General features: G+C 36.9%; 2 protein-coding genes across 3 annotated transcripts; one reads left to right on the top strand and one right to left on the bottom strand.

Moving 5' to 3' along the window:
* Positions 1-552: 552 nt before the first annotated feature.
* mrpl22 (mitochondrial ribosomal protein L22) lies at positions 553-2,386 on the bottom strand. Its single transcript, XM_052587971.1, has 7 exons — positions 2,208-2,386; positions 2,066-2,108; positions 1,736-1,871; positions 1,583-1,648; positions 1,381-1,458; positions 1,158-1,227; positions 553-885 (listed from the first exon to the last, which is right to left on the bottom strand). Exons 1-7 carry the CDS (start codon positions 2,233-2,235, stop codon positions 677-679), a joined length of 630 nt encoding a protein of 209 aa, XP_052443931.1. The 5' UTR covers positions 2,236-2,386; the 3' UTR covers positions 553-676.
* Positions 2,387-2,975: 589 nt separating this feature from the next.
* gemin5 (gem (nuclear organelle) associated protein 5) lies at positions 2,976-22,256 on the top strand. Of its 2 annotated transcripts, none has more exons than XM_052587969.1 (28): positions 2,976-3,240; positions 3,315-3,469; positions 4,333-4,514; positions 4,625-4,776; positions 6,360-6,461; positions 6,568-6,700; positions 6,803-6,965; positions 8,807-9,019; positions 9,126-9,211; positions 9,410-9,492; positions 9,837-9,973; positions 10,048-10,121; positions 10,607-10,788; positions 10,965-11,104; positions 11,296-11,467; positions 12,259-12,477; positions 12,619-12,735; positions 13,044-13,166; positions 13,844-13,939; positions 14,051-14,188; positions 14,868-15,015; positions 15,105-15,224; positions 17,431-17,641; positions 17,849-18,103; positions 20,457-20,619; positions 20,820-21,267; positions 21,355-21,430; positions 22,000-22,256. In XM_052587969.1, the coding sequence occupies exons 1-28, from the start codon at positions 3,099-3,101 to the stop codon at positions 22,162-22,164; spliced, it is 4,395 nt and encodes a 1,464-aa protein (XP_052443929.1). In that variant the 5' UTR covers positions 2,976-3,098; the 3' UTR covers positions 22,165-22,256. The 2 variants fall into 2 exon arrangements, with proteins under 2 accessions (XP_052443929.1, XP_052443928.1); XM_052587968.1 differs by having other exon boundaries at positions 21,352-21,430.
* Positions 22,257-23,376: the final 1,120 nt, after the last annotated feature.

Raw genomic sequence — 23,376 nt, 5'->3', positions numbered from 1 at the left:
ATGCAATGTTTGAATTTAAAATGGGTTTCAAAAGATGCATTTTAAGATTGCAAGTTTTCAAGTGATATATAAATTCTGATGATTTCTAAAGTGTGATAGAGAAAAAGGCAACAAATAAGACTTTTTTTTTTTTTGACAAAGGTCCGAACTCCTGTTATGATGTAGGTTTTTGAGGTGCACTCTTGCCATAAATTCAATTACTACTTTTCCTACATATTTTTAACAAGGTCTTAGACCTTTCCAAAGATATATAGTTTGTCATGATTATATTAGGATTTAATTGTGCTATAGTGAAGTAAACGTAGGGGGCCCACCGATGGGCCAGATGAAAGTTAACAGGAGAATTTTATTGGTTACTTAAAAACAACTTGCTGTTGTTGCACAACCAGGTGGTTTGAAGGATAAATATTTAAAAATTATTAGTTAATGGGGACTGCACTATGATAATTAAATAGTGTTTTAATGTCATTAAATGATTCCTGTTCAAAATTTCCATGGTTACAATTTATAATAGTCATTGTCTTACATTTTAATGCACAGCGGGGAAGAAAATAACTGTATTAGAAGTTTTATTGTTTTGGTTTTAAAACAAGAGCTGTGCTTGGTGTGATTTCTTTATTCTTCGGTTAATATTTGTACATGAACACATTAACAAAACATCAAAGAGACTTTTAAACTACAAGGAGTGAATAATTGTTCGGTTCCTCAGTTGCTCCACATACTCTTTGGCCTGGTCGAATCCTGTCTTCTGCTCAACTTTGGGCGGGACTCCCTCAACAAGCTTTACGAAGTAGTGGCAGTGCACCTTGTCCATGATGCCGAACATTCCACGTCCATGATAACGAATACGCTTGAGGTATTTTCCCTTGCCAGAGAATGATTCAGCTGTTGAGGTCAGAACAAAAGAAACTTTAGCTGTTACAATTCAGATTCAGATGTTACAATAAACAGTTTAAACTGAAGTCCAAGAGCAGTGTTCATTAAATGACATCCAATCCACAAAATAAATACATTACTCAAAATAAAATACAAAAAAGCATACATAACATATAATACATCAAATATGAATGTAAAATTGGCTAGCTTGCAAACACATCAAAATGATTTTTTTGTTTTTTTCCTCTGCATACTAATTGTTTGTTAGGTATCCAACTTACCAATATACAGATTTGATTTGTATTCCACGTTGTGATTTCTGACCGCCATGTCCTGAGCTTCCAAAATTACCTTTAACACACAGATAAAACTCACTATAGATTTCAAAAGATACTTCGAAAGTGTGACACTGTATGATTTTTTTTTTACTGCAAAATACATTAATCAATATTATCTGAGCAGTTCAACATATATTCCAGTCATATCACTGTTTGTTTTTTTTACCTCTTTGATTATTTTAGCTCCCTTCTTGTCATTGAACTCGAGCTGAGTGAGTGCCTGGTCAATGGTCATACCTCTGATCTGTAAAAAAATAAAAATAAACCAATTATAAATTATTACTCCATACGTTATGCATATACCATGTTACCTACTAAAGTGCAACTATCAACTATTATAAATGACAGTCATTACACATATTACTCACCAATTTAGCCAAGTACCACATCTTGTCTTTGCTGTATTTAATCTGTCGTCTGCAGTGATAAATCTCCTATTATACATTAAAAAATATATATATAAATGTAACCCCATAATGAACTTCATTACATGCAGAAAGTAAATTAAATGAATTACTAACAGCAGGTCTGCGTAGTTCATCTTTCTGCTGTGGTGGATATACAACCAGATTTTTCCTTTCCCAGTGTTTGCTATTTAACTCTGTACTTGTGTGAAGACAAGACACCTGAGATAACGTTGATGAAGATCCAAGCAACCTAAATGGAGTAAGGCAGATTGTAAAACAATAAATAGGCTGCGTCTCAAAACCTGGCATAAAACAGCACGTTGATGCCCAAGAATGACGTTTATCATGTAGCAAAGTATGTTTTAAGACAGTCGCACTGATTACATTAGATTTCGGTCACTGTGTCCTTTAACATTGCACATCAACTGCATGCGATTTTCTTACCTAGAGCGAATACTTCCACAAGCACGACCAAAGGCTGCTAAACCTATAAACAATGTCCATGTAACTTCCAGTTAAAACAAAATGAGCTGAAATACATATATAAATGTAAAAAAAAAAAAAAAGTATATATGGTTTGACTCACCAGCCCATGTCACCACGGAGGCTGCCATATTGGTTATCCCGGATGTCCGATTCGTGAGCGAATCGATCTTTTGATTTGACTCTTTTCAGTGAGTCGGTTGAACCGACAAGCTCCGTTGAAACCATAGACTGTATGGTTGAAACCACCGCCAGGTCTGATTTATTCGTTAGCAAATCCTACTGAAATGTAAAACATCTGAGTTATTTTTTTTCAGAATCAGTGCAAATATTTGGATTCTTTATGACTTAATGTTTTGTGTTATTAGCTAAATTATGGCTGCAACGATTGAACAGGGACGCATTCAATTACAATATACTCCCGTATACATCGAAAACCGGCCGTAAGTACCTAACTTACATGGATTTACTGGTTTTAGAGTTTTAAAGCAGGTGTTATGTCACTCTGCGATATCATTTACTGTCTCGAGATTTGGTAAAATAATACATAAATGAATCGCTGAAGTGATGATTTGAACTAACGTTACCTGAATGAACAGACTCTCGAAAATGAGATCCGGTTGACTCTATGGGTTGACTATATTACGACGCTTTGCTTTACGGCAAATGTCACAGCTGAATTAGTTCAAAGTTATACGTTTTATTATTAGTAGTAAAATCGTTTTCAACAAAAATATTCTAATTACAAATAATGCGTATGATATATATTTCTTCAAACCTAGTTTTTGAATATGTCGGTCTTAAACAAAGATTTCACTGTCTCTATGGCAACACTGTCCCTTCTCGCGTTCCGTATAATTTTTACAGCTCACGCTGTTGATATTCGGCAGCCGGCGTGTTTTCGGCACCATGAGTAGACGTGAAAAGTGAATTCACTGTCACTATCCGTGAATTTATCCTCTGATCTTGATGCAGCGGTCATTTTCTCTTTAAAATGCACCAACGACATCTGCCAGCGTCTCCAAACTGGTACTGTTCACGTTGCAGTGACATAAATGGAAAGGGAGTGCTGGGTTTTGGAGCAAAGAATACGATCTATCTGGTAAATGTGACTGCAGTATCTCCAGCAGTAACAGGTATGGACTCAGGATGCTTTAATATAATGCTTTTTGCAAATTCACATTGATTTAATTAGACCTTCTTTCTGCAGGTGAACTCACTGGGCACACTGAAAGAGTTTCTGGTTTTGGATTTTGCTCCCATGATGGACAAGAACACATTTGTGCTAGCACCTCAGATGATAAGACCGTCAAAATCTGGGATGCTGAGCAGAAAGTTCTGTTGAAAGAGCACAATGTCCACCAAGTGAGTGAATAGTCTTTTTTTTAAGCTTTGTGTCTGTCTCACAGGTTGTCCCTTAAACAAGTTTTGCACTATATTACAGTTTTCTGTCTGCCATTTTTTACAGTGGTAAAAGTGTAACTTCCTGACTCAATTTAGTCAGTTTATTACCATTTTGTTAAATTAGTGTAAATAACTAAGTATGGAGTAACTATAATAGTTATTTTTTATAAATATGTATATTTTCATACAGCAATTCGATTGAGTTTTTTTTTTTTTTTTTTTTTGCTTCTCTACTGTAACAGCATGAAATCACTACTTATATCAAGAAGAAATCAAACTAAATTGATGGCATACAAGGCAAAAAATAATTAATTTCTAATGTTCTATCCATATCACGGATCAAGTTATTTTAAACAACCACTTCTGTCATTCTGCTACAAAATTTAACACTGGTGAGGTGACAGTTTTGCAACAACATTAAGACCGGGCTGAAATGTAAATTGCCGCCATCTTTTCATCCCTTTTGTCAGCTTCTAGAATGAGAAAATATTTATCTTCAAGAAATTATGGTCATCCTTTTTTTTTTTTTTGGTGACCAATATCCAAGCGAAATGTTTTTCAAATGAGAAAAAGTGTAGTGTGGGATGAGGTTTTCTTTTCTTCTCCCCATCATGATTTATTTGTATTTTTTTTTTATAATAATGTGCATGAATAAATCATTTATGATAAACAATGCAGCATTCCATAAAAGGTATGAATTGTCTATTTTGATGTCATGGTGACTTTAAATGTTTTACAAAATGACGACTTTGAAATACCGAAGTTTGCAAGGCATAGAACATCATAGAAAATCATGGTGACTGACTTGCCATATGTTTGAACAGAGCACCATCTCTGCAGTCCACTGGTCTCCGGTGCAGAAACTTCTTCTAGTCACTGGAGATGAAAAGGGCATTGTGGTGTGTTATTGGTTTAGCAGTAATGACACCCAGAGCTTCTTCCCTGAACCTCGAACAATCTTCTGCTTATCCTGCTCTCCACATGAGGAAAACCACATTGCAGTGGGGTAAAGTATTATAATTATCATTTTATAATTATTCAATATGTGTTGTGTGATCATAGAGAGCTCTAGACTCATCAGCGGTGCATGCTAACTGTTTATGCTTCATCTTAAAGGTATAAGGATGGAATGATAGTAGTGATAGACATCGGTAAGAAAGGGGAGGTAATCCATCGGCTGAGGGGGCATGATGATGAGATTCATGCATTGACATGGTGCCCCCAACCCAGAGAAGAACCTCTATATGGGCGATCAGAAGACAACACAGGTAATCAAGACATGCTTAAAGATCCGGTTTGCCTCATTCAGTTATTACCCTTAAGTGTTTGGGAGTGTGACCAAATGATATTTCAGTATATGCACTAACCTTGCCTTTCCCAAATGGGTAAGCAATATTTCTCATTTTCATTTAGTTAAACTTGATGTACTAAAAAAAACTGAAATAAAAGTTAATAAATATTATATAGACATATTAAAGGTCCCGTTATTCGCACTTTTTTGAAGCTTTGATTGTGTTTACAGTGTACAATATAACATGTGTTCATGTTTCGCGTGTAAAAAAACACAGTATTTTTCACACAATTCACCTATCTGTATGCCGCTGTTTTCAGTCATAAAAACGGGCTGATGACTTCCTTGTTCTATAAAGTCCCTCCTTCAGAAATACGTAACGAGTTCTGATTGGGCCATCGGTTCCTGTGTTGTGATTCGACAGCAGCTGAGCTCACCCTGCCCTCCTGCTAACGTGATTGGGCTAGAACGAACGTGCTGGAGATGTACTTATAATCACAGGAGCGTTTTTACTGACGAGATTCGCATGAAAATCACATTCGTTTTTTTGCACAGCCCTAACATCTAGTTAACAAAGCTAAACAGCGTTGTCCTTTGTGTAACAAGTTACAAAAACTGTTAAATGCACCAACTTAAAAAATAAAATACACTTACCGGTTGTGGTCCATAAACAACACCTTCTCCAGAAAAAGAGAGAACTGCTCCATCTTTCAAGAATAATCTTAGTGCGAATCGGGCATTAAACTGATTGAGACTGAGAAAGTTGTCCTCAGCAAAATGTGCTGCACATGGTTTTACATGTGGATTATAATTTTCGGGAACCGAGTTAAACAAAAATTGTAACCATTAATCTCCCTGTGAAGCCCACACAAAGATGATTTGACTACAAGATGAAATAACAGCGCTTCAACGACATGGCAAACAAAAACGCAGCTCTTCCTTCTTCTCCGTCGGGGCGCAACAAGACCACGCCCCCCTGTCTGTGAATTCATGTGGGCGAATTATCAGACAATATCGTTTGCTGGTGTGGACGCTAATATGGTTATTGTTATAGTTATCTTTATAGTTATTGTTCTTTGTGTGAACGGGCATTAATCCTATTACATTTGGAAAATAAAAGAGCTTAAAGTGTATGAAATATAATTTTCTCAGTTCCACTGCACTCAACAAGTGTGATATCTGTTGGCTCGCCTCCATGGTTTAAAACAGAAATATTTCCAACATTGCAATGTAACCAATAACCTCCCCCACCCCCATATTGAAAACGTACCGAACCATAATACCAATGTGTCGTATCAAACCGAACCATACATTTTGTAAACCGTTACATCCTTACTTATTAGATATTCATCTATATCTATATCTGTTTACTGGCATGTCATGTGACCTTTAGCTTGCATCAGAGAACTGTGAACAAAAGAAAGAATATGTAAATAATTCTTAAAATATTAATTTTAAGTCTTTAAGGGGACTTCAAGTATATTATATTAGGGATTAGTAACCCCTGAAATAATAGAGAGGACAAAATGATAAGTGACATGTCATTGATTCTTTCTATAGATGGAAGCAATGGATTGACAGAAGGAGCAGAAATGGGGTGTTACCTGGCATCAGGTAGTCGAGATCAAACTGTGCGAATATGGAGCACAGCCAGAGGAAAAGGTGACAGAGACAGACTCATTGCCCAAAGCTTGCACAAACAAAGCTGGTTCTTAGTAGCTTTCAGGTGCAGGGTCATATACGTCACAGTGTGTCTGTCTCCTTTCAGGAGTAATGACCCTGAAGCTTCCCTTCCTGAAGAGACGAGGAGCAGGAGTTGATCCAACAGTGAAGGAAAGACTCTGGCTGACTGTCCACTGGCCTAAGGGGAGACCTTCACAGATTGTGTCCAGCTGTTTCGGGTATGGTTGTATAGATGAGATGCCAAATTGTTGTTTTGTGTCAGAGGATGTTTTCTTGTAAATTAACATTGACTTGAGTTGACTGTGAATGTTGGTGTGCAGTGGCGAGATCATAATGTGGGATCTCAAGAAGTCAGGCAAGCAGAAGTGGAGTCTGCTGGGCAATTCCTCAGATGGACAGAATCACAGCCGTATCGTCTTTAACATGAGCTCGTTTCGCTCTGGGGACAGAGAACTTTTGCTCAGTACCTCAATGGACAGAGAGGTGAGACATTCCTCCAATAACATGTGCTTATAAACTGTTTCGTCTGGTTAGGTTTTGTTTTTGGTTTGGTTTTTGGAGGTGTTGGGCGATATGGTCATTTTTCTAATCGTCATATCGTCAGTCCATGAGTTCGACGATACATGATATTAGTGTGCATGAGTGGGGCAAGAGAGAGAGTCTTTGTTCTTGTCATAGCATAACTATTTGGTGTTTTAAACCGAGCAGGTGTGCGAGAGAGCCAATGGAATCACCAATAATCAAAAAATATATACTTTAAAACATACTGATAAACTTACGTTAAATATAAAAATACTGTATTTAAAACCGCTACTTCATATAGTCGGACACAACTGTCATATCGCGCGTCCAGGGACAAAGTTATCAGTCTAAATGTTCTGCAAAATCAGTCAACGGTGAAAATCAATAGTAGATTTAATTTAAAGTCCAGCAGTTTAACGCTAATATTGGGCATAAACAAACACATTAAATGTAAAGCATTCAAAACAGGTAAGTTCATATATTTGGAGTAAAGCTGAATTGAACTGATGCATCAGTCATACAGTGCTCCGGACCGCGCGCCTCATGACGAGACCGACGCACCGCCACAGAAACAAGAATGAGATGCATTCTAATATAACTGTGGCATTAAACTCAGTAAGTGAGGGCTCTTTTAAAATACTGCACATATATAGGCCGGTTAGATTACTTGTTAAAGTGCAATGAAATACCTTATATCTGCAGACGATGTACGTCTGTTTGTGGATGGAGACTTTGTAACGGCCAAAACTATGTATTTTGCATTCATCACATTATAGTGCGGTGTGCATGAAAATAATAATAAGGCGGCAGAGCGAACTTGTCCATAGTGTTTCTTGCGTAGTCCTTCTACGTCATCACCACATAGTGAGTGTTATAAGTTAAATGATCAGTCTTTAAGAGAAGGACTACGTGAGAACCACTATGGATAAGTTCGCTCTGCGGCCTTATTATTTTGTATTTACTTTATTTGTATTGGCAAGAAAGAGTTAATCTCTTTCTTGAAGAGCGCGTTGCCGTGTACCAGCCATTAAATGTGTGGGACACCAATTCTTCATTTTCGGTCTCGGTCATTTTCGGGGATTTAACGAGTTATCCAAGTTAAGCGGTGTGTGTGTGAAATGCCGTGCTAAAGTGAAATAGCTGGGCAGTTTGATAGCCGGATTTTAATAAGCCGCCTAATAAAAATAAAAAGAATTATTATCTAATACATTTATAGGAAAATGAGCCTAATATCGTCTTGATTATAGACATAAGCAGATCTCTGTCGATATCTCTGACTATCGTCGATACACGATACTATCGTCTATCGGCACAACCCTACTACCTGTGTCTGATTTGTGTCCTGAACAGTTCATCTGGCTGCTGTATTTGAAACCTTTCCAACAATGACTGTATGATTTTTAGATCAAAAACTGAGCGACTCGTATGCAACTATTACAGAAGGTTCATACACTCACTGATTTTGAATTTGAAGATCATTTATAATTTTACTTATTTATTATTTTGGTAAACATGTAGGTATCTTCTGTAAGGCAGTACTAAATGAAAAATATTATATTTATTTAGCCAATATAAAATTTTTTTTACACATCTTCATTCTTTTCAAAAAAAGTTTTACCCAACCCCCAGTTGAACTTTTGAACGGGGTCATTTTTATCAATTCAACCATTATTTTCTCTTGTGAACTATATTTAAACGTCTTTTATGTGTTTTCCAAACAAACTAAAATGGCCCGCCCTCACCCATTTAGATATTTGTCTAGTTTGTCTTGATTCAAACCATTCAGTCTGTTGTCGTTTCAGATTAAGTGTTGGGACCTGGCATCTCTGGAATGTTGTTGGACTCTGCCCACTCTGGGTGGGTTTGTGTATTGTCTCAGCTTTTCTCCAGTTGGCACCGGCTGTCTGGCACTAGGCGTCGGGGACAGCATGATCCGGGTGTGGAACACCCTGTCTATACAGAACCAGTATGACATCAAGACATTCTGGCAAGGGGTCAAATCTAAAGTTACAGCCGTGAGTCAGATGTATATACACGTCACATTTATATTTTCCTCAGTACCATCCCGTTAGTTTGAAATTAAGGCCATAAATGCCTTTTTTGCTCCCATCAATATTCCAGTTGGCATGGCATCCACTAAAAGAGGGCTCTCTGGCGTTTGGTACAGATGACGGTAAAGTGGGCATCTATGAGGTTTACTCTAACAAGTAAGAACAACAGATATGCAATCAGTTTTCACAGATTTTTGGTCTGTATATATGCATATGAAATGTTGCAATTTCTTAGGTTCATTTGAATACAAGATTCAAAATTACAATAAATATTTAAGATTTTAGTTATAAAATTGGATTGAATTTAGTTTGATTTAATTTAAATGTAATTTCATTATTTGTTTTCACACACAGGCCGCCTCAGATCTCAAGCACTTACCACCGCAGAACCGTCTACTCCCTCTCATGGGGCCCTCCTGTGCCGCCCATGTCTTTTGGTAAGTTAATAAACTACACACAAACCCACATGGGCCAGTAAACATCGAACTTGGAATAGCACCAAGAACAATCCATCAGCAATAAGTGATGCCCAGCTCCTCTTAAACGCACTCCGCAATTGAGCGAGTGTGGACAAATTGCTTGCTTTCCCTCTGTTGGTTTTGTTGGATAATCAAGGAATGAAAACTTAATTTCACCTCACCACAGAGAAAGGACACATTCATCACTGTATCCATCTCCGATGCTCAAGGGGGTGGAGATAATTGCTCTTGTTTGTTCAGAGGGGTATGAACAGTAGTAACAGTGATGTTGCTGTTAATAATTATGTATGTGTGGGGCACAGGGGGATCAGGAGACAAGCCGTCCTACAGCTTATACAGCTGTGCCGGAGAGGGGGTCATCTTCCAGCACGACCCCTGGAAGCTCTCAGGGGAGGCCAGTAACATTGACAAACTTATCCGAGACACCAACAACATCAAAGTAAGATGAAAAATCATTATTCTTATTCGTCTTTATGTATATTTTTCTAAATGAAATATTATTCTGTTATCCAGCACAAGATCCCCCCCCATACAGACCTCAGCTGGAAGCCGGACGGCAGTGTTTTGGCCATTGGAAATGAAGATGGGTAATAATGTTGATCAAAACCATTTCCTCTTCCTCTAGTAATAAATTGATTTATTTATATGTATCAATTTCTAAATCATTTATTAGTCTAGATAAGTAATAACCTAGACCCCCCCTTGCAATGCACAATGTATAATTTATAAAACGAGGGGAAAAAAACACGAAATGTTATGAAGATTGAAGTATACACTAATGTTTGTAAGTTTGAGGTCTGATTAACTTATTTTATTTGTTAATGTAATGTTTCTCCACATGGCTTTGATTATATAAGCAGAAAAGCAAAATCATTTTAGGGATGGAGAAATGCAAGATTATGAATGTGACCATTTTATTTCTGTTTATCTTTTTTTTTTATTTTTTTTTTCTTCTGTTCTTCAGATGAATCATGTGTAATCTGATTTCATGGTATGTTACGCAATAATGTAGAGTGCTAAGTATCAAAGAGGTCGTGTCAAGGGTCTCACTCCATATGTGTTCTTGTTTTAGGTCCATAGAGGTATTGAAGGCACCCATGCTGAAGCTCTTGTGCACAGTGCAGCAGCATCATAAGATTATTAATTCACTGCGTTGGCATCATGAACACTCCTCTCAGAATGAGCTCCAGTATCTGCTGGCGTCCGGCTCCAGTAATGCCGTAGTCTATGTCCATGACCTAAAGAGCGTCATTGGTGAGAATCGGCTTTACCTCGTTTGACTGTTTTTGTATCTATACTTGTTGGCTATTCTGTGCATACAGAAAATACTATGGGTATAGTAAGAATAGTATGATAGTATGGTATTCCGACCATAGCCAATCATAACCTTGTATATGTTTTTCTCACTTGTTTTTTTTTTTATTTTACAGAAACTCCATCAGAGAGTCCATTGCTGATGACTGAACCTTTTAGAACTCTCTCTGGTCACACCAACAAAATCACCAGCCTAGCCTGGAGCCCCCATCACGATGGCCGTCTGGTGACCGTGTCTTATGATGGAACTGCTCAGGCAAGTACATTTTTTAACTAAATGTGATTTATATTTAAAAAAAATACTTTTTTTCCCAATAATATCATGGGAATCAAGGTTATTTTATCTGGAAACTGACTGAAAATGTATTTAATTTAGTATTATCCAGTTTTAAATTTGATGAGTATGGATCGTCCTATTGGACTAATGATTCTTAATGATTTTCACAGGTGTGGGATGTGCTGAAAGAGGAGCCGGTCTGTAACTACAGGGGTCACTCAGGCCGACTACTGTGCGTGCAGTGGTCTACTGTTCACCCAGACCTAGTCTGGACCGGTGGAGATGACTTCACCCTCCATGAATGGGCCGTATCCAAGCAGGAACACGTCACACCTCCGAAGGGTATGTATACCATCATATTTCACATCAGTGTATATACACAAGTAGAGCTGATTGTGAATTAAATGTCTATTACAAGAATAATTTGCCCCTAGAAGTGAAGCTTTTTATCATCATTCACTAGAGCTAGGCTTTATGACGATATCCTTTGTGAGCATGGTATAAAGCGGATATAGCCTTTTGTTTTTTTGCATGGTATGTAAATATAGCAAAGTAGCACATTATTAAAATGTATTGATATGCAAGAGTGATATAAAAAATGCATTACTGTGAAAATAGAGCAGGAAGTGCTTGTTGTTAAATAGTTATTAAACTTTGAACAAGGAACTCAATGCGGTTCTCTTGCTAACTGACACAGTCAAAGCGTGCACAGAAAGTCGCCTCTCTGAAGCCTTTACCAACAGTATGTGATTATGAATTCAGTTCCCTTTCTGGGCCTTAATGCACTCGAATGAACAAATACACACAGTTATGTCTTCATGCAGTATTTACATAAACACAGTCAGTTAAGTGAAGGTAAACCGTTGGTGTAAATTGGATTCATATTTGATTCATGAAGCAAAGAATATGCAGTGTTTTAGTTTTAGTTTGATTATACAATTTCTGTAGCGTTTCTTACATGTAAAACAAACTGAAACTACAAAATTCTAATTTGTATCCTTGTTCTATTGTATTTGTCATGTTTGTAATTTGCTTTTTTTCATGTTTTTTTAAGAAATAGAGCTAAAAGCTCTAAAATATATAAATAATTGTCATCATTAACCATATACATGCCTGAATGTTTTCATCAACAGCTAAGAAACGTAATGAGATGGAGAAAAAGAGAGGACCGCAGAAAAAGTCCAAGAAGAAAAAGAAGGCACCAGAAAAAGGAGGGATGAAGGCAGAAGAAATTGAATTGCCTTTAGGTGAAGATATTAAAGGAGCAGCAGGCAGTGGAGCAGAAGAGGGCCAATCAGACAATGTCGAGGAGGAAGAGGAGAGGGAGAACACAGACGGTCCATCCGTCACGGGTAACGGTCCATCTTTTCTGCTTTCATCTCTCGCTGTCTCCTTTGCTTCCTCTCGCTTTGTGCTTCCAGCGCAGTCTTTGAAATGTCACTCCGGTTGTCTGGGTGTCGTCTGATGAATAACCTTTATCATTGGGGTCACAGGCTGGTCCAGAGAGAGCAGTTTGGACACACGTTGCACTGAGAGGGTTCAGAATGGAGAAAAGTTCAGTCATGCAGTTAAAAGGGAAGTCAAAGAGGAAAAGAAAAGAGAGAAACCAGGTCAGTCTCTGCTTTGTCTGTGTTTAATCAAGATATTTTTCTTATAATATTATCTTATATTGACTTTTTTATTTTTTTTTACTTGCATCATGCAGAAAAACTGATTATGAAATCGATAGTTGAGATGCTTAATAAATGCATTTGTCACCACATATTCTATTATAATTGTGGCTTGTTGATGCATTGCTTGGTAATTGTAAAGGCTGGTTAGTTGTAATAATTATTGTATATAATAATAATTTGTATTATGGTTATTAACAATAATATTAACATAATATAACATTTAACTTTTTTTCATTCAATTTTAGATCTGTCTTTAAAAAAGAGAAAGCCACGCTCCATTCTGCCGTTGAGTACTTCTATGGATCACCGACCCAAAGAGGAACTTCAACAGGACTGTCTGACACTCGCCGCTGTAAGACACTCCCATGGTAAGTCAGGAGCCAAAAAATCTGATTTAAGAGTGTATGTATGTATGTATAAAATATAATATAAATCCTTTAGTAATTTAATAATAAACTCACTGTTATTGTCTTTGTGAGATACTTTCTGTCTCAGAGTTTAGGTAGAATGCTTAAAATAAATTGCATTTCATTAATCTTTCAGAATTTAATGAAATTTCAGAAGCATCATTAACAACAAAAAAATCTGAAATGTTGTTTTGGCCTTTCACCATAGCATGACCATGGAATTCAATGATTTACCATGAACCATGGGCATTTTATTTAAAAAAAATTTTAATGTAAAGTTTCTTAAGCTTTCCAATCTCCATTTCTTGTAAAATGCAATACTGTAAAATATTATTACAATTTAAAATAACATTTTCTGTTTTAAATTGTAAGTGGTTTCTGTGGGGACAATGCTGAATTTTTAACAGCCAAAAAAGCAAACCTTTGATAAATAGAAACTTTATACAAAAATACAATCTTTTGTAATGTTTTACTATATATTTTAATCAGTTTAATGTGTCCTTGCTGTATAAAAGTATTAATTTCCTTAATCAAAAAAAATAAATAAAATATAATAAGTGAAATGAGTGACAAAATGAGAACAAAACCAGTCGTTACAATATGTACATAGCATATTTCCATTCCCTTCTGCTCCTCAGGGCAAAGCGGAACATGTGTTCCAGGATCTGGAGATCATATTCAGCTCGGCCTGTTCACAGACAGGGATGCCCTCTACAGGATGTTTCAGGAGGAAGGTGAGTCAGGCACAGAAACAGCTGATCCCAGTGTAGGATAGTGTCTGTATCTGCTTGTATGCTGAAGATATGAGGTGTATCATGGAGTCACTGATGTGGTGTTTTGAACAGAGGAGAGCCATGTGGAGGCTGCTCATTATGACTCAATGGTGTATCTGAGGCTGTGGAAAGGAGATCTGATTGGAGCAATAAATCTTGCTGCGGAGAAAGGAGAACTGACTGACCATCTCCTCAGTTTAGCTCCAATGGGTAAGACGTCTGGCAGTATTATGGCTATTGAACAAAGTTTTCCTTTAAAAAATATCTATAATTATAAAAACAAAGTAAATGTAATTAATAACAATATTATTATATTTGTATATTAATGGGTCATTTTTAGGTTATTCAAAACTTTAAAAATTTAATTCAGACCATGTCAGAAATGTCAAAAAGTTTAATAATACAGTAAAAACAGTCTAAACTGAATTAATTTCTTGAAATATAATCAACACATTTTTATTGACAATTTACAAATATTGACCAGCAATTGTGGTGTAACAAACGTTGTTTTCATGTTATATATATATATATATATATATATATATATTTGGCAAGGTTTGTGCAAGTTTTCAAATCTCAGGTGGAATGACCCCAAGGAAATTCATGATTTTTTACTTATACTTTTGTTATTGAATTACAGACATAATAGTGTAAACACACATTTTCAAAGAATTCTTTAATAATTACTACTTTAAATTTTATACTTTTATATATGGTTACACCACTTTACATTCAATCTATTAAAACTTCAAACTTTTGGTTAAAAATAGTTGTTATGAATATTGTTTTTTAAATCACACAAGCGTAGACGCAAAGGTTTGCACATGCATTTATGATTTCTCCTTTTTATTTTTCTGGTTATCCCTATTTGACATTGACCCTCTCTCAGCTGGCTATCAAGTGTGGGCCAGGACTGTAGAGGTGTATGTGAAGCAGCTCTGCCACCAGGAGCAGTTCCTCAAAGCAGCATCACATCTCGTCTCCATCCATAAACTCTATGAGGCCATCAGCCTTCTGAAGAGCCACCAGTTCTACCGGTTAGAAACATCACAACAGGCAATTGTGTGTTATGTCAGTGGTGTGTGGCCTGAGCAGAAGGTAACGTTTGTTTACATTAAATCCTCAGGGAGGCCATAGCTTTAGCAAGAGCTAGACTCCAGCCTGAGGACCCTGTGCTGAAAGATCTGTACATGAGCTGGGCTGCGGTGCTTGAAAAGGATGGCCATTATGCTACTGCAGCAAAATGGTAAGTGAAAACCAATAGGAAAACAATGTAGAGGTATAAAAATATGCATGTAGAAAGAGGTCTAAAAACATGCATGTGGAGGTATGTGCGAAAGATGTCAGTCAGCTGCAGTAAATATAAAAAATTTGTAGGTAAGTTAATTTAAAATGTGTAATGTACAATTAACTGAATATCAATTTAAAATGTAATAGATCTTAATATTATATGTGTATAATTTAATTGTTGTTCACAGTCCAGGATGTGTGTACAGCGGGGAAAATATTTATTTGGTCCCCTGCTGATTTTGTAAGTTTGCCCACTTACAAGGAAATTAAGTATCTGTAATTTTTATGGTAGGTTTATTTTAACGTAAAGAATATCAACCAAAAAATCCAGAAAAAAAAAACACATTATATAAAGGTTAGAAATTGATTTGCATTTCAGTGAGTGAAATAAGTATTTGGTCCCTAAGCAAAACATGACTTAGTACTTGAGCAGAAACCCTTGTTGGCAAGCACAGAGGTAAGATGTTTTTGTAGTGGGTCACCTGGTTTGCACACCTCTCAGGAGGGATTTTGCTCCACTCTTCTTTACAGATCCTCTATAAATCCTGAAGGTTTCTTGGCTGTTGTTTGGCAACTTGAAGTTTCAGCTCCCTTCTCAGATTTTTTTATAGGATTGAGGTCTGGAGAATGGCTTGGACACTCTTTGACCTTAATGTGCTTCTTCTTGAGCCACTCCTTTGTTGCCTTGGCAGTATGTTTTGGGTCATTGTCATGCTGGAAGACCCATCCATGACCCATCTTCAGTGTTCTGGCTGAGGGAAGGAGGTTCTCGCCCAAGATTTTACAGTACATGGCTCCATCCATTTGCCCCTCAATGAAAAAGTGAAGTGAAGTGACATACAGCCAATTAGGTGACCCATACTCAGAATTCGTGCTTTGGATTTAACCCAACCAAAGTGCACACACACACACACTGTGAATACACTCCCGGAGCAGTGGGCAGCCTTTTATGCTGTAGTGCCCGGGGAGCAGCTGGGGGTTTAGTGCCTTGCTCATGGGCACCTAAGTCGTGGTATTGCCAGCCTGAGACCCAAACCCACAACCCTAGGGTTAGAAGTCTCTAACCACTAGGCCACGACTAAGTGAGGTCATCCTGTACCCTTAGCAGAAAAACAGCCCCAAATCATAATGTTTTCACCTCCATGCTTGACTTTAGTGATGGTGTTCTTGGGGTCATAGACAGCATTTCTCTCCCTCCAAACATGGCGAGTCGAGTTAATGCCAAAGAGCTCAATTTTGGTCTCATCTGACCACAGCACTTTCCACCCAAGCCTTTTCTGAAGCAGTAAGATGTTCTTTGGGAAACTTTAAATGGGCCTGTGTATGTTTCTTCTTTAGCAGGGGGACCTTGCGGGCGTTTCAGGATTTCAGTACATTGCGACAGTGTGTTACCAATATTTTGCTTTGTGACTGTGGTCCCAACTGCCTTAAGATCATTATCAAGCTCCTCCCATGTAGTTTGGGGTTGATCCCTCACTTTTCTCATGATCATCCTTACCCCATGAGGCAAGATCTTGCACAGAGCTCCAGACCGAGGCCAATCGATGGTTGTTTGTATTTCTTCCATTTCCGAATTATCACACCAACATTTGTCTCCTTCTCACCAAGCTTCTTGCTGATGGTCTTGTAGCCCATTACAGCCTTGTGCAGATCTACAATCTTGTCTCTGAAATCCTTTGGCAGCTCTTTGTTCTTGCCCATGGTGGTGGGAGAGGTTGGAATGGAAGATACAGATTGTGTGGACAGGTGTCTTAAACACCTAACAAGCTGACATTAGGAGTAACTTCAGGACTAATCTGTGTTCCACATGGGCACATTACCAATCTGTGGGAGCCAGAATTCTTACTGGTTGGTAGGGGTTCAAATACTTATTTCCCGCACTGAAATGCGAATCAATTTCTAACCTTTATATAATGTGTTTTTTCTGGATGTTTGGGGGGTTGAAATTCTTTCTCTATATGTTAAAAAAATCTACCATGATAATTATCAGAGTTCAACAGGGTTACTTACTGTTCATCACGAGCCCTGTACAATCACATATGCAAAAACAGAAAAATATACAGGTAGATATACTGGGAAAGGTACATACTTTAAGGTAATGTATGTATGAGATAAAATGAATTAATGTGCTTAAAAATGTGCTTTCTTTCTTCACCTGTCAGTTACCTTGCCGCAGACTCGAGCTTTGATGCAGCTAAAGTGATTGCCAAGAAGGGGGATATGATATCGCTAAGGACTGCGGCTAATCTGGCGCAGATATCAGGAGAAGATGAGCTTGCACATTCTCTCTCTCTGAGGTGCGCCAAAGACTTGATGCTCTTCCAGGACTGGGCTGCAGCACAGGAAGTCCTGAGGATGCAAGACTCCCTTTTGGTGAGTTTTCAGCGGTCTTCACTGCTGGATTGAGATATTCAATAAATTAGAATGCTAAATAGACACCTGATATGAATATTTTTATTTATGCACGTTTTCCTTTAGTAGGTTTTGCTCTTGACATTAACCGTTTTTCTATTGCCAGTAATAAGTTTTAATATTCCAAAATCAATATTATGAATCCTCTTTCACTCCTGCTCCTCACAGGGTCACAGACTGGTGTTCTCTGTTAATGAGATCCTCACTCAAAGACTGGCAGATGCAGATGTGGTCACCTGGAGTGTGGTTTCTTCACACACCTGGTCGAAGTCCTGTGAGGAGAACTTCCTCTCTACGGTGCACAGAGTGTGGCAGAGTGAGTTTGGAGTGGCGGCTACTGACCTGGTCAAAGTGAAAACGCTCCATCAACAGCTGAGAGCCATTGAGAATCCTCCTGCCACCACTAGTGTTCCTCTGAAGCAAGTATGTGTGAAAATAAGATTCCAACAGATGCACTTTTCTTACTACAGACTGACAGATCTAAATATAATATAAAACATGTACTTAATGAATTCAACTTAAAGACAAGAAAAATTAAAGACAAATTAAAAACAAAATGCATGATAATATTGAACTTAGCAACATCTCTATAATGATATATATTTTTTTATTAAATTACACTGACATAAATGGTTGATAATATTGAATAGAGCAATATTAGTATGATATAATGCAGAATAATATGACAACATATTTTTTTAAATTGTTATTGAATAAATTAGACAAAAATGGTTTATATTAAACTGAGGAGCATCTATATATACAATAAAATATTTTTAATTCTAAGTCATATTCTATTTAAAGAGTTAACGGAGTTGAACTGAGTAACATCTTTACCATATTTGAATACAAAAATTGTTTTACTAACCCCCATATAATGCATAGCTACAGTATCATTTTGTATAAATATCATTATTCTACTTGTATTTTTTGTTTATATTGTGTAAAGCAAGTTTCAAATAACACTATTTTGATGATCACCTTAGAACATTCTGTTCACTATAAGTAATCTTGCATCTATGTGTCAACAACTTTCATTAGAGTATTACTAGACTGTCTATCTGACTGTCTGATAACTCTTTATTTTAATGGTCAGCCAGCAGACATTATGCTGACTACAAGTGTATTTACAAGTACATGTAAATTTAGTCTTAGTCTAACCCTAACCCTACCAGTCCACCAATGCTCTACTAACACCTTAATAAGAGCTAGTAGATATTTAGGTGCAGTTTTACTTAGTCAACAGAATTTGCAAAAGTGACCATCAAAATATAAAGTGAAACTCAACACTGTTTACTGTAGATTACTGTATACTGTTATATAATTGTTAGCATTACATCATCCATTCAGTTATCTATTACAGTGTTCACCCTCGTCTGTAGTAGAGTTGTTCCGATTCCGATACTAGTATCGGAAATATCTCCGATACCACAACAAATTCTGGCATCGGCATCGGCGAGTACATGAACCCATATACCGATCCGATACCATTTTCTTAAAAAAGACCTAGTTATGACCGCAAGCTTTGCCTAACCGCTGCACGGTTCTTCTTCGCTGCTCAAAATGCATTGAAAACACAGGAAGTTGTGCTGTGTTGCCACAAGCAACCCCTGTTTAGAGCAGCGAAGAAGAAATGAAAACGCGTTAGCAGCCCTTATCTATATATGACTGGATCACTCATCACATTCTAAACTGCCAAAAGACAGTGAAGCCGCTACTATATTATAGATCAGTGGTTAGCAGTATGTCTCTGTAGTACCGGTAGTTACAGACTCTCGAGTATATTCAGTACCGGCAACTGCGTTCAGTCGCTTCCGTGTAAGTCAAAACGCAGGGCTCCAGACAGTAGCCGAATATATACTAGTGTCTGTGAATATTAAACTGCAAAATACTATTTAAATATTACTCCCGCAAAATCTACATCTCTGTGGGTGACTGGCACAGATGCGCGAGAGCTCGCTGTTTTGTAGTCTCTGCTGTGTGTCATGAGGACACGAACGCATAAACCGTCACTTCATGAGAATTTACCGTTTCATTTGAGAATACTGTCATATCATAAACACAGACACTCAAAGATCTTCATGGCAGCCCATTAAAATAAATGTTTGGTTTACATGAGTAAATTGACAATATATAAAGCTACTGTTGTAGCCTACAGTAATAATAATACATCTCTATAATAATAATAATTATGCCTAGATGGTTGCTTGTTTTTTACTTGTTTTTTACTTGTTAGAGATTATCTGATTAATAGATCTTTTTTTATATTCCTAGACTTATTTGTTGCAGTTTTTTTATACAGTTATATTGTAAAACTTAAATACCTTTTTTAGTTTGCGGTGTTAGATTTTTGGCTGCATTTTAAGTTCTTTTTTGCATAAGAAAATAAATAATACTGTCAAATTCATGTTAGATAATAAAAATACTGTAATAAATACAGTAGTTCACCATGTATTTGTTCATGTTTTATTGAGGGATCTGTCTGAAGCACACCATAAAAAAATTCTAGCAATTTACACAGGGCTAGTAGTATATACAGCTGTATATACAGATATACACCCAGGTATCGGATCAGTACTCGGTATCGGCCGATACCCTGAGCCCAGGTATCGGAATCGGTATCGGGAAGAGAAAAAGGGTATCGGAACATCTCTAGTCTGTAGATAATTTTTGACCAGAATGTTTTTCAGAGACGACACCGATTTAGAAAAAAGTAAGAAATCTTTTGGATGTCATCATCAAATCACCAATCTTTCAATTCTCTTTTATTCCTCAGCTCTTATTTCACATCTCATTGGACGTGGCACTGTGTGCTTTGAGTCAGCTGTTGTGTGATTGGCCATCTGTTCTAGAGGATCTGCTGCGAGCTCTTACTCGAGGTTCTGAGGTGGGACACTTTACGCTAATGACGGAGATGTGCCAGCTGCTTCTGACGCAAGGTTAGAGAGATCAATGTCTTTTGAGATGAGATGAAATGAATAAAAATGAAAAATGGATTATAATAATTGTGCAATTTCAATGTTATCAAAAATTTTGATATCTCAAAATCCTTACTTCAAGCTAAATTAAATATATTTCACAATAATTATATCATGATATATCTCGTATTTTGATATTGTGATTTTATTTTTCTATGCAGGTTTGGAGTCTGTGACGGTCTATAAACAGAAACTAGACCCCACTGATGAAAGAAGCTTGGTAATTTCTCAAAGTGTGGAGGCGTTTGTCTGTTATCAGCTCATGTATAAGAAATGGTGGAGCTACAGTGCTGAAACATCAGCTTTGACCATTAACACCTTGGGCAATGGTCACTGCTTAACAGAGAAGAACCACTGTGAAGTTGAAGCAAACTGTAACAGAGAAGCTCAGTCTGATGTCATTTTCTCTGAGGGCTTCTGGAAGGTTCTTCTCTCTGAACCTCACGCCAATCTTCAGGCCACCCAGAGAGCCATAGAAGAGATTCAGAGGAGAGTCGCTAGCCTCATTCAACAGCACCAGTGTAAAGACTCTCATGAGAGCCCACAAGCACTTAGTACTTCTCAGTCTGAAACTTCAGAGGAACATGGAGGATCTTTGAGTGGGAAAAGGTATTTCTAAGGCTGTACCCTTTGAATGCTTTGATTCTGGTGCTTCAAAGAAGTGTCTGACAGTGGCTTTTTGTCTCTCTTAAGCAGTGAATCTCTCTCTAGTCTGACTGCCCAGATTGCTGAACACCACAAAGCGCTCACTGCTATTCCGGAGCTTGTCAAAGTAAGTGGCACTGTCTGTTTAACATGATTATTACAGCATGGCTGCTGTAAGTTTCTTATTATTATCAGCAATAGTAGTAACTTACTATGTTTATCAATATCAATATATTTTTTCTTTTATGTGACCCTGGACTACAAAACCAGTCAAAGTGTGAATTTGTTAAATAAATTAATATGGAAGATTTACATTGATGTATGGTTTGTTAGGATAGGACAATATTTAACCATTTTGGAGTTTAAACTATTTGAAAATCTGGAGTCTGGGGTGCAAAATAATCGAGAAAATTGCCTTTAAAGTTATTCAAATGAAGTTCTTGCCAATGCCTATTACTAATCAAAAATTTAGTTTTTGTATATTTATGGTATGATATTTACAAAATCTCTTCATGGAGCATGATCTTTAGCTTCTTAATATCCTAATTAATATCTGACAGTGTATTGTTGGGTATTACTACAAATATGTCTGTGCGACTTATGACTGGTTTTGTGGTTCCAGATCACATATATTGTTATCAATGTATAATTGCACGAGATGCATATTATCATAATTAACCCCTCCCCCCCTTTTAGAAATACTCATTTCCAGATGTCATGGAATGCTGTATCGTCCTGCTGTACATGGGAAAACATCTAACTCCATTTCCACAGCACATCTGCGCCAAGGCAACAACTTTGTTGTGCAAATATGGAACTAAAGAATCACTCTATAAAGCGTGGAAGAGACTGACACAATAACAGTTATAGCACTTAAGTGTTTTTGATATGCAATTTCTGTTGTTTGATATGTAAAATTCACTTGACTAATGTATGTAATAAAAAAAATCTCCAAAATCCCCCACAATTTACTGTTGTTACTGAAGCAATTGATAGCTTTCAGTCACGTGACCGGATTGAAGACCTGGATGGCAAAACATCCATAGAACTGCAGCACAGAACTATCAATTTGCCATCTGTTTCACAGCCATAAATATTTAATCACCCCCTTTAAAAGAATTAAACAAAGGTATGTGAACAAAATGCAAGTTTTGGCCATTTGCAATCCATATTAAGCACCCGCGGTGATATTTTAAACATTAAAAAGTGCAACAAACATTGTGAAAACACTTACAAAGTGCCTTAAAATATAAGAAACCGTAATATTAAAAGATCAAATTAATCAATATACCGAATTTTTCAGACTATAAGTCGCAGGACCAGCCAAACTATGAAAAAAAGTGTGACTTATAGTCCGGAAAATACGGTATTAATGATGGATAGTTGACACATGCCATCAGATGAGGCCAGAATATGAACGCAATCTGCTTAATGGTTCAGTGTTTTCCTTAAAATGGTTTTCTATGGGATTCTATTTCTGTTTATATTATGGGTTCATATGCTTGCCTGTACAGAATATACATCATCAGTAAGGTGCATACTAAATTTAACCTTTTAATATCTGTATTTACTGCATTACTTAATGCAAACTGCTTCATTTTGCCCTCCAAGTGAAAACTCAGTGGATCCTGTAATTATCCAATGTTTTTTTTCACTTCAAATGTTTACTTGAAGCTTGCCAAGATTAAATTATTTCAATAATTTAATACATTTCAATGTTCATGCTTTGCTGTTGGTTAATTTTCACATGACAAAGTGGTCAATTAAAAAAAAAAAAAAAAGACTAAATATATTTTTACACTTTTGTAATTTATGATTAGCTTTTTATCAACACAGCCCAGTTTTATATATACATGCGATTTTATTTTAATATTAAGATAAAAAAAAATGTACATCTTTCTCCATACTGTGGTGTACATTTGAATCAAAAAGATTGAGGGGAATAAAGTTGTTGATTGGAAGATCTGAACGTGATCTTAGTTGTTCATAAAGAGGTGGAGTTTAATTAGACTAAAATGATTTGAGAAGTCCAGCATACATCACGTCACTAAAACTCATTAGCTCAACAAAAGA

The sequence above is a fragment of the Carassius gibelio genome, chromosome B21 (genome assembly GCF_023724105.1).
Source record: "Carassius gibelio isolate Cgi1373 ecotype wild population from Czech Republic chromosome B21, carGib1.2-hapl.c, whole genome shotgun sequence".
Taxonomy (NCBI): domain Eukaryota; kingdom Metazoa; phylum Chordata; class Actinopteri; order Cypriniformes; family Cyprinidae; genus Carassius; species Carassius gibelio.
Note: the sequence above shows the minus strand (reverse complement) of the source record. Positions and strands in the feature narration are given on the sequence as shown.